This window comes from Schistocerca piceifrons, chromosome 2 (assembly GCF_021461385.2).
Source record: "Schistocerca piceifrons isolate TAMUIC-IGC-003096 chromosome 2, iqSchPice1.1, whole genome shotgun sequence".
NCBI lineage: Eukaryota > Metazoa > Arthropoda > Insecta > Orthoptera > Acrididae > Schistocerca > Schistocerca piceifrons.
The window spans coordinates 970,341,133-970,353,295 of NC_060139.1; the positions used below are offsets into that span (position 1 = coordinate 970,341,133).

At 39.6% G+C, this 12,163-nt stretch overlaps 1 protein-coding gene across 2 annotated transcripts in view; it reads left to right on the forward strand.

Annotated features, from left to right (window-relative positions):
- The window catches only part of LOC124776412 (calpain-5-like), a 300,262-nt gene that overhangs the window by 216,533 nt on the left and 71,566 nt on the right, over nucleotides 1–12,163 (forward strand). For both annotated transcript variants that reach the window (XM_047251400.1, XM_047251399.1), the window contains exons 8-9: nucleotides 1,847–1,996; nucleotides 9,644–9,842. In XM_047251400.1, coding sequence (XP_047107356.1) covers nucleotides 1,847–1,996; nucleotides 9,644–9,842 — 349 coding nt within the window. The remainder of the gene's footprint in view (nucleotides 1–1,846; nucleotides 1,997–9,643; nucleotides 9,843–12,163) is intronic.

Below are 12,163 nucleotides of genomic sequence, written 5' to 3' on the forward strand. Positions count from 1 at the left end.
TTTAATGAAAGCCATCTAAATGTGAGCACCTATGAGGACATGTCTCATGGAGTTACCACTAGTTGTTGTTTCAGTGATTAGATTAGACTGCACATAGGCAGTGAACTGGTAAAAAAGAGCTTAGTGTAATATTCCTCAGTTTGACCATTCATAGCAATCTGAAATGGGACATGCATCTTGACTCTTTAGCATGTAAGTTATCTAAGAAGGTATATGCAGCTAATATGATTAGAAGTTCTACAAAGGTAGTGTTTCCTAAAGACTGCATACTATGCTATATTTTTTCCTGAATTTAAACTATAGAACAGAAATGTGGGGAGCAGCAACCAATGCAAATATAAATAAGCCACTAATACTTCAAAAAAGTGCTATATGAATCACCTGTACAGGAAGGAATCATGCTGTGACTTGTTTCCAAAAGCTGGTGTGCTTGCCATAGTAAACATGAAGATTCTAAAAGCCATATTGCTGTACACCAACATTTATTTTTATTCACTAGAATACCATAAATAAAGAAAAATTTTGCATCAGCAGCCCCAGACATCACTCTATGAAAATCGTCCACTCTGTCCAAGATTAAAATTAGTCAATGCACTGCTCATTGCAGTTATGACTCTTTCCACATTAAGTTTATATTTCAGTGTAAGAAATTCCTGTTACAGAATCCTTTTTACACATTAGGAGAACATTATACTTACATGCAGAATAAGAAGTGCTTTGAAAAATGTGTGTAAATAGTGTTCAGCAAACCATTTTTTTGTGATCTTAGTAGATGTTAATCAATAAAGAACAATATAAGGAAAAAGACGGATTGCGTAATACTGCTAAAGATGACAATTTTGAGTTGCAGACAGGCACAACGAAAAGACAGTTACACATTTAGCTTTCGGCCAAAGCCTTCTCCAAAAAAGGAAACAGGCACACATTCATTCATTCAACCAAGCACACCTCATGCATGCATGACCGCCACCTCCGGCAGCTTGGTCCAGTAGGCATTCTGGTCTGAGCTGCCAGAAGTGGTGAACATATGTGCTTGAACTGTGCTTGCTAGTGTGAATGAGTATGCATGTGCTTCCTTTTCTGAAGAAGGTTTTGGCCTGTCTGCATCTCAGTGTGTCTGCCTTACAGTGTGTATCAATCTATCCTTTTCCTTATATTGTTGGTACTCCAACCCTCAATTGTTTGTTAATCAGTAATATATTCAAAAGAATGTATCATTGTGTTATGTACAAGAATTGTAATCTTTGTTGTTTTGTGCATATGCAATGAATAATTTGATGTTGAATGAAGTATTATTATTATTATTATTATTATTATTATTATTACTGCTGCTACTACTACTACTACTACTACTACTACTACTACTACTAACTAAATGAGTTCTGTTTTAAACTCATCATAGTGTCAATAAACTCGTACTTCTGACATTAAATGTGGAGAAATATTTGAAGTGAAATTTGTGAAATTTTGCAACACACACTTCCTCACGCAGTCATAAAGCAATCACATCACCATTCTTACAAGTCCTGTACAAGATATCTTTCATTTCTCTTTCTGTGGTAAGTAATGTTGGGGGACTGTCATTAACAGTCTCATTTTCTGTTAGTAATTCATTGACTGTGCCACCTGGTATGACCATCACTCAGGTTATCTGTTAGCTTCGTCATAACTATAGTCTCCAAAAGAACAGCTTGCCTTTTGAACTATATGGTTAATTAATATTCTAATGTTCTCAGTGTTGGAGCTCTGTACACTATGAAAAGATTTAAATTAATATTGCATCATCAGAGTCCTGCAGTGACATTGTAAAAGGATTCTATTGTGATATAATCTTTATTTCTTCCAGTGAAGATGGTGATGCACGAAGTAATAAAGAATATGCTTATACAACATCTCAATTAACGAGGCTCCTGTCATCATCACCAGAATGGTCAAAGGTCAGAGAATCTGAAAGAGATAGAATGGGGCTAACTCTAGATTATGAGACTGAATTTTGGTAAGTTTGTTTCTACCTCATCTTCCATCCCCCCCCCCTTTTTTCCAATCCAAATTCGGTTAAATATCATTATTTATGACAAGAACCTATGACTAGTCTAAAACAAAAAAGTGAGCTGAAATTTCATGAGATTCACAGGAATTAAACTTTAAAGTATGTACTCCTGCTACATTACCAGAGAATTGTAGAAATTTAAGTATAATATATACAAAAAGCCACACACAAATGCGCAGTTCATAGCAGCCTTTTCATGTCTGGCGAAATATCATAAATCCACTAAAGTGCTAGGAAGCTTTGAACTTCACTTGGCACTGTATTAAATGTTGACTCATTGCTGAGATTAACGTTAAGAACAGATGTCTCATTGTCTCCTGTTAAAGCCAACATTTATCCCCAAAAATTTACTGAGCAATTTTAAGTATATCATAAATCATGTATGTTATTATTGGCTTGTACAGTTTCTGTTGCAAATATTTCCATAATACATTAAGCAGTCCAACATATCAGACAGGTGTCATGTTGATTTCTTAGGAGTATTGGGAAACCTACCCCTGATTTTTTTTCTTCTCTGGGATTAGGAACTCAGAACACCTAGTTCTTAACAAAAGTTTGTTATCAAGATATGTTGTATACGTCCATGGTAGGTCTATTTGGAGGATCCATACTACTGACAGCTTGCAGTAGCTGAGCATATTTCTTGACATTTAACTCGAAGTTTGCATGTTTACTATAGCACTATAATATAAATATTTTTGAAACAAAGGAGACCACTCACCATAAAGCAGAAGCATTGAGTTTTGATAGGGACAAAAAAAGCCTCAGTGCTTCTGCTCTTGGTGGTGGTCTTCTTTAATCCAAAAGTATTTACATTCTACAATAACTTTGTTAACACACTATAGTATAATTATGGTCAAATCTGATATCTTTTTGGTTTAAAATCGCACTTCATATTGAGTCCAATATTATAAACAGGATTGATTGCTTCTCACCATATAGTGGTGATATTGAGTCGCTTGCAGGCACAATAAAAAGACTACTAAACAATTAAACTTTCAGCAAGAAGTGCTTCATCCAAAATAGACAACATACACGTATTTTTTCACTGAAACAGAGTTCACACACACATGACCACTGTCTCTGGCTGCCAGCCAACCAGCCAGAGATGGTGGCCGGGGGCGATTCAAGAAGTTGGTCAAAGGTGGAGGGCTATTGGGGGGGGGGGGGGGGGGGGGGAGGGGGGGATGGAATATCGCTTAAAAAAAGGAGAGTTGAGGTCCTCTGCTAACAATCTGGTAAAATTTGGTGTTTAGGAGTTCAGGGTTTAAAATGTGTATTAATAAATAATAAGATGCCCATTTTAAGTTAAATTATATTTATTGGTTTAGATAGTAAGCTATGTGCCACTCTTATTCTTTTGTTAAAATGTGTTTGAAATACATTGCAACCTATTTTGCTACATAATTATAAAAAAAAGATGTGACATACAGGAAAGATGCCTATTCTTAACCTTACAAGAAATGAGACTATTCATCTTTCTACTTCTACAAAAATGTAGATGTACATGTAGATTAGTCTCTTCCTTTAATGTGTATATCCTCACCATACAATAGTCAGTTTATTAATTATAAACCAAAAACGTCTGAAAGTCTTACTGTGACTCTGGTTAGTACATAGTGCTTAAAAAAAGGACTTTACAATTTTCTAGGTAATTAAAGGAAATAAAAACTCAATATGAAAAAATCAAACAATGGAAAATTCAGGATGGAATAATGACAATTGGGGGGGGGGGGGGGGCTATAGCCCGGGGGGCTATGAGGGCTATAGCCCCCCCTCCCCTTTCCACCACCCCTGATAGTGGCCATGTGTGGGTGAGCTGTGTTTGTATAAATGTGTGCATGTATGTTGTATGTTTTGGAAGAAGACCTTCTGGCTGAAAGCTTACATGTTTAGTAGTCTTTTTGTTGTGCCTCTCTGCGACTCAACATTTCCACTATACAGTGAGTCTCTGCCAGGCACTTAAGTGTGAATTGCAGAGTAACCATGTAGATGTATATGTAGATGTAGATGAGTGGCAATTTATCCTTTTCATAATATTGTCATTATTCCATCCTGAATTTTCCATTGTTTGAGTTTTTCATATTGAGTTTTTATTTCCTTTAATTACCTAGAAAATTGTAAAGTCCTTTCCCATAATTAATTAATTAATCCTGATTTTCATTTATTAACTTCCCTGCTTATATGAACTGTATTCATCTGATCTGCCCCTCAGTATAATGTGCACCAGTGCTGGCAATTTCTTTTAGAGAGATATTTCTTCAGCCAGATGCTCACTGCATTCACTACATTTGTGAAATGAAAATTATGTATTAAATACGTATTACTTGAAGATTTTGTGATATAATTCCACAGAACAGATCAAAACGTTTTTTCAATACACAGTTAATACAATATTTATAATATTTGGTATTTCTAGCAGATAAATTTACTCTCTGGTGCCTTTCAGTGTACATAATGATACTTATAGCACTGTTCTTCTGTTCAGTAAATATTCCAGATTTTTCTTGGTAATTCCATGTTAAGGTATGACTAGTATGGCACCTTTTGTTGTGTGGCATAGGTTCTCAATGAGAAATGCAGAAGCATGAAATACATAGAACTTTTATTTTGCCAAAGAATAACAGCGTAACTGTTTTAGATCATGGAGTGACATCATACAGAGCAGGTACAGAGTAGAAGACACACGTGCAATCATATGAGTAGTACAGACATATTGATGCATTCAGACTGACAGATACAGAAGAGCGACAAGTATAGAATGGCTGACAGGAGCAGACTGCTGGCTAGCAATAGTGGACACTGAAGCATCCTGAAGAAGATCCCAGCAGATGGGTCAAAACATTGATTATTTCAGAAGGAAATATGATGCGGCCTGGCAACTGAAAAGATTTTAACTTCAGTGACAACAACCACGAAAGTCTGCATACTTAGATAAGGCCTACATACTTACATATAAAAACCATTTTGCCTGCCAGGGGCCATTGGCTCTTGGCTGCAGGCAATTGAGGCATTGCACACTGATCGGTGACCTCTAGTGGGAGACTGCAGCGGCCAAATGGTGTGCTACTCCAATTTTGTGCACCACAGAAGTGGCAGCTAAGGAGTAGTAATGGAAGGATTTCTACAGTCCTGCTTCCGTAAGGGGGAGGGGGCAACTGGATGTTCCAATCCCCCATGACATACTGAAGGGTGACACATTCATAGTGCCTGAGGCAGACATTCCGAGTGTGCACAGTTCTGGGTCTGTGCAGGCCCACAAGCCAGGTCAGCAGTGGTCCCACACCTTCACCCTCTCCCCCCCTTCAGGAAAGGCCGATGGATAGCCCCGATACCCCAGAGGCAGGGCCTAGGTGATGTTAGAGTTGTCACTAGGTGCCGTAACTGGGGAGCCATGGTGTCTGGTGGGAGGGTATGTGTCGCCAGCAGTGTAGGAAGTACCTGTGCCTACATAGGAGCAGGAGCCATCTGCAGCAGAGTAGGAGGCACCTGCATTAATGCTGAAAGTGACTGGAGGCACCGTGCAAGGTAGGGGGCACCTGCATTGCTGGTGAAGGTCCCTGGATGTGCCTGCAAAGGTGCTGGTGGCACGTGGAGGCACTCGCTTTGGCACAGAAGATGTCGAGAGACCAAACTGTTTCGTCCACGTGGGGCAGTCAACTGGTAGGAAGGTGGCCAGACACAGCCAGGGCAGTGTGCTGCCACAGTGAACTATGATACTGGCAAATGCCAAGGCAGAAGCAAAAATCTTAAAAGGCGATAAACCAGGAAAACTTTGTACAACGGAGGCATCTGACATAAATGTGAGACAGGGTCACGAGAGTCCTGTCGATGGCAATAGATGGACAACAAACAACAAAAGGGAACATGGAGGGCACTAACATAAAGGTGATAAGGATTCTGTCGCAAGGTGGCATGGATGCCAGTACATGGTGCCGAACATGGATTGTGGCAGGCCGTGACCAAGATAGGAAAGTACTGTAAGTAGCTTGCCAGAGTGGTTGCTGGAAGTCAATGATGGGGATCCCAGCAATGCATACAGTTGCGAAGTGAAAAGTGAAAACAGCTGCTCCGGTGTCCATATGCAGCAAGAAAGAGGGGCAAGACGGAAGTGCTGCATGGTGCCCTTGATACTATTGCCAACGGAGCCATACATAGCAGCACATTTCCTGGTTGGGACTGCAGTGGCTTCCTCTTCACCAATCGGACATGTCACAATGTACCAATGTGTTCCACGAAAAGCAGTGGTACCATCCCATCCACGCTACTATTTGATAATTCAAGAAACAACATCAAGGATAGATCTCAACAGTAAAGGATTCACTGACAAACTACTTTCTTGAGCATGAGATGGAGAACCACATCACAAACAAGGAGCTGGCATAGGAAGAGGACACTAGGAAAAATTCGACACACGTGGCAAAAAACAACAAACAAACAGGACAACAAGAGAGACCAAAGCTGGTCTTGAAAAGAGGGCTAATTGACACAAGAGAAGGAAGCAGGTCCTCCAGGAGGTCAAAAAACTAAGAAAAGCAGATGGGTCCAGAAAAGGGAGCCAGTGAACCATAGGAAGGAGTTGGGTCTTGAGGAGGAGGCCAATAAATAAAGAGAAGGAAACAGGTACTGACGAGGATGCCAGTGAACAGAGTAGTCCTGAAAACGGTGCCGATGAACAGAGAAGGGAGACCAGTGCTGAAAAAGATGCCAATGAACAGAACAGGGAGGCCAGTCAGGGAAAGGATGCCAAACTAACAGAACAATAAAAAAGGGAGCCTGTTCCTGTAAAGGAAGCCAGAACAACGCATACCAATTTCCGTGTCCGTTTTCTGAAATACAACAAAGTGGAGGCACAACCATGCCACACAGGCTTGCCAAACTCAAAAATGTGACAATGTAGAGGTGCAGTCATGTGTCAGAGCTTTCCCAGGTTGCAGCAAAATCACAGTATGGAGAACATAACAGTACACCAAGAAATGGTGGAGCTTGTACTGTCAGTGCTGCAATGAAATGGTCGCAGGTGGCCATACGAAGTAGTCGTCATTGTAGAAGCTCATGACTGTTCCAGAGCAGAGCACACGAAAGTCACCATGATCAGTGTTGTGATTTGAACAAGGAAGAGTGAAGCAGTATAGACTTGAGACACATACAGTAGGATGACTAGTACTGCATGTTTACAGGTACATACAGTGACAAATACGGACTGACATATACAGAACAGTGACAAGTACAGAATGGTTGATGGGTACATATTGCCAGCCAAGCCAGTGCACTCACATATAAAGAATATTTTGCCCACCAGGAGTTGCTGGGTCTGATCTGCATGTGACTGAGGCACCAGACATGATCAGTGACCTCTGGTGGTGTCCAGGAATAGCTGAATGGTTTTCTACTCAGACTGCATCCTGCACTCCACAGTTATGGAGGGCAAGGTGTAGTAACAGACGGGTTACTACACCTTTCCTTACTATGAATGTAAAAAGCATGACCACAGAGCTGACTGACTAGATTAGTTTTGTGGCTCTGCTAATGGTAATGGCAAATGTGGAGCCACACAACAGCGTGTGCTATCAATACTATCAGGGCACTTTAGAAGGGACAGCTGCAGCCCTGTTTGGCAGCTCAAATCTATCAGTCATATGTAAATATTCCAAGCTACCAGGAATGTCAACAACAACATTAAGCCACCGTTTCTACAAGAGACTCTGTTTTCCATTCAATTGTTGTGTCTCACCAAAATGACTACCTGTAACTTAGATTCTGCTCGCAATGTCTCTGCAAGAGACAACTTCAACAGTTCTCCATGGACCTAGATTCTAATGTGTAACCCTCAATACTGGGACCATACATGTATTTATTTTGTACATGTCACAACTGTCAGAAAACTATATATCTTTCTCTGTAATTAAAGCATTGTGTCAGAATTAGACTAGGGTACAGCAATTTGTATGCAACCGTAGTCATCCTTTTTAGGTGTCTCCTTAATAGATAGTCATTGGATATTGTGATTGTTGAACAAGCAGTGGAACAGCTAATAAACACTATTAAATAAAGAAGTTAATACTGATTGCCAAGATCTAGTAACTTCAGTGTTTACATTATCAACACATACTTTCTTGTGCTGTTTTTATTGACATTTAGGTTTTTGTATTACATACCCACTCTTCAAATGTAGATAATCAGGAGCTTATAATTCTTTCTATAATACATTTCAGTGTATCAAAGAATGGAAATTCCACATTGGAATATCAACAATAGAAGGAGAAAATAGACTGCTTCTCACTGTAAAGATGACAGGTTGAGTTGTAGTCAAGTGCAGTGAAGGCACTTACACATTAGCTTTTGGCCGAAGCATTCTTCAGAAAATGAAACACACTCACGTTCATTCAGACAAGGAAGCACATCTTATACACTCATGACCACTCCTGCAACAGCTCAGACTGGAATGCTGAAAGCTAATGTGTAAATGTCCTTTCGTAGTGCCCGTTTGTAACTGGACACCGTGTCACCTTTACTGTGAATAGCAATCTATCTTTTCCTTATATTGTTGACATTTCAGATTATAATATTTTGATTAATATAAAACTTTCCCATCCACTTTTGTGAAATAATCACATCGCCTTCACAGTCATATAATGGCATTACTTTTCTATTCTTACTTACTTTACTTTATACATTCACGCCGGGGGACCCCATGACATTGCAGTTAAGGCTATTCTCTGCTTCTGTCTTTTGCTGTCTGTCTCTTGTTTTCCAAGACTCCCAGCTGCATCAAGTCTTGTCTCAATCCATCCAGCCATCTTGTCTTAGGTCTTCCCACTAGTCTGCTGCCTGATGGTATCCTGTCCATTACAACTTTGGGGTATCTCATTTCTTCCATTCTTACTGCATGTCCAGACCATTGGAGTACTTTGTGGCTCATGTTTTGGACTATGTTTCCAAACTATACCATTAACCTTTCTCAATTACTGGCACTGCCATTCCAAGCAGATTAAATATTTCTTTTTGATGTATCAAGGATTACAGTTATTAACTCCATAAATAACACACACTGCTTATTTACTAACATCAGTATTAACTTTACAGGAGCTCTGCTCAATTCAGAGCTCTTAAAGAAAACTAACTGAAAATTCATCATAATAAAAAGAACACCTGCCTGTCAACTTGTGATTTTAATGCAGGAAAGCCCTAATGGTTTACACCCTTGCCTTTATAACTTAAATCTGTTGTAGCTATTCCCCTGGAGTATATGCTACTCCAGCAATGTTCGTACCTTCCCAACATTAATAAGTATTTAATGTTTCATGCTCTGCATGCTCCTCCTTATCCCAGGATACTGATTGACTTTTATGTTTAATTTCAAAATATCACTTCCTTCACCCTCTTCTTCTCTTTCTACAGAAAAGATACTCCAGAGTTGGTGTCACCTTTTAATGCATGTGCATTCCTCCACTACTGCTTAATAACCAGAAATTATTTGTGCGTTTTCTTCCTGGTAGTTTCATTCCAGAAATCATTTCCTTTATAAATTATATGATATTGCTTTTATTAATGTGGAGGAGACAAATGTCTATTTCTTTCTCTTTTTTGAAGGATGCCTTTGGAGGATTTTGTGAGAAATTTTAGTGAGCTGACTATATGTCGTCTCTATAACACCAATATATTTGCTCTGTCACAAACGTGGAAGGAGGAGTCAATAAGAGGAGAATGGACTACTGGAGTTAAAGGCTCCCTATCTGACAGAGCTGGTGGAAGTTCTGAATTTCCAGAAACATTTCTTCGGAATCCACAGGTAAAATAATTTCTTTTGACCTTACAAAATGATATTCAGCTGCTAGAAGCATTTACAACAATAATACTATGTACCGTGATCTGAGAACCAGTTTTACTGTTGGCCAAATGCAGTGTGTTCGTATTAATAACTTGAAAACTGCTGTCAGTGACAAAGTTAGTAAAAATAGTCTCACATGAGGTATCTAGAGAAAGAGAAAGAGAGAGAGGGATAGGAAAAGATTCCAGTTGATGAGCTAGAGTGAAGTTGAAAAATAACTGGAGTGGGGGGAAAGGATGGGGGGCTGAGAGCAGGATGGGATGGAGGCAATAAGAAAATGGGGGCTGTCAGTAGTGGGAGGTCACATGACTGCCTGGTACCAGTCCTGCACTATCTATATCACTCCAAAGTGATCAGTGTGCTCTTTTAAGGGAGTGACTAATATTTTGTACATTTCTAACTGTATTGTGATTATGGTATCAAACATTGTCCCATGAGCGTGCTACATTTTACAGTTTGCAGTTTGAAAGTGTGAAAATGGTTAAGTGTGGTGTACACTGCTGGAAAAGCCGTCACTTATTTTATTTTCTTCAGATACAGTAACAGACATGCTGAATTTTATTTCTTGACTATTTGCCCTCCAAGGTCCCAATAATTTATAACTACTTTCTGTGTGTTTGAAAATTAGCAGTGTTGCATTCAAATTCAAAAATGGCATACTCTGTTATATACCAGACAGTTTTTATCATGCAGTTCTGAATCATATTAGAAATAAAATGTAATATTTATGTAATTTTGGATGAATAAAAAGGCAATTTTCTCCCATCCACATTATTCTTTATGCAATTTAAATCACATTCATCTGTCATCTATGAATAAAATGTTCTGGGCAAATATGCCATCATCAAATGGATTTCACATTTAAACCCAACTTTTCATCCCTGTCTGTGGAGTAAATTTTCAAGGAGGATTGTAACAGTACTCTACATACCCACCTGGAAGATATGAGGTCACCTAAAATAAATCAAATGCTCATAAACTGCTGGAAAAGCAGGAATGTATACGATTCTGTGTAGTGGATACTACAAAAAGAATGGTTAAAAATAACTAGCAGAGCACAAGATCAATTCCAGAAGGGGGGAGGCTGATAGATAAGCTGTTGCAGAACGTGTTTTGCAACCAGGAGACCACCAAATTCATTTTGATAGGACTCCAGTACTGGCAGTCACAAGTGGATACCATGAAAGGCTATACAGAGAGGCCATAGAGATTATGAAACACCTTAAGAATTTCAGTGGGTAGGAGGAGGGCATGAAATTGAAAGACATTTGGAGCCTGGTGTTGAAGAAGATGTGTATTAGTCTTTCACCATGGGGTGATAGCAACAGTGCACAATGCCAGTCAACAACCGCCAATTGTGCTCAGATATTCAAAACGTGTGACAACATACTACTGCACAGAAGTATGCTTTAACAGAATTTTGCTGCAGGCAGTAGTGAGCCAGGGTGTGAATTGGACACTCAAGGAGCTGTAATCCACATTGAAAATGTCTTCCACATATGCAGATGAAACATTGGGTTTAAATGTGAAATCCGTTCGACCATGACACATGAGCCCAGAACATTTTATTAATTTTGATATTTCTAGCTGTGAAAGTCTACATTTTAAAATATATTGTTCGAACACAAATTGTTTTTCCCCCACTATCACCAAAATTTTCAGCACAGCCAGTGTATAAATGTCTTACTGATGCAGAATCCTGTACAGTGGTTGTAGAGAAAATAATAAACAGTGTGACTTCTTTTGCAGGTGATCCTGTCTCTGAAGGGGTAAAAAATTCCATTGGCAGAGTTGAAATAGGAAATCCTGGTTGAACATTGTGACAGATTTTGTACTTGGGGGGAGATGTTGGATTGCAAACAAGCATAAACAAAAAGCCTGCTATAAATTTAAGCTTTTGGCCAAAAGTTTTTCTCAAATAGAAAACACACACACATTCACAAAACTCGCAGATACATGAACACTGTCTTTGGCTGCTGTGGTCAGATTGCAGACATAAACTACACCTGACAGAAGCAGCAGTCTGACGTAAGTGGTGGGGATGAGTAGGAGGCATGGGGTGAGGAGGGGGAAGAATAGCATTGTAGCATTGTAGAGGTGGGGAAGGTGAGTGATGCATTTGAAAGCATGCAGGGACATTGTGAGGACATGGTAGGGCCACTAGGTGCTGTTGGGAGATTTAAAGGAGTGGGCTGGAGGAGGGGGGGGGGGGGGGGGGAGGAAAAGGAGAAAAGTAGGGAAGAGGGAAAATTCTAGTGGGTCTATTGGCAGAATAGAAGGCT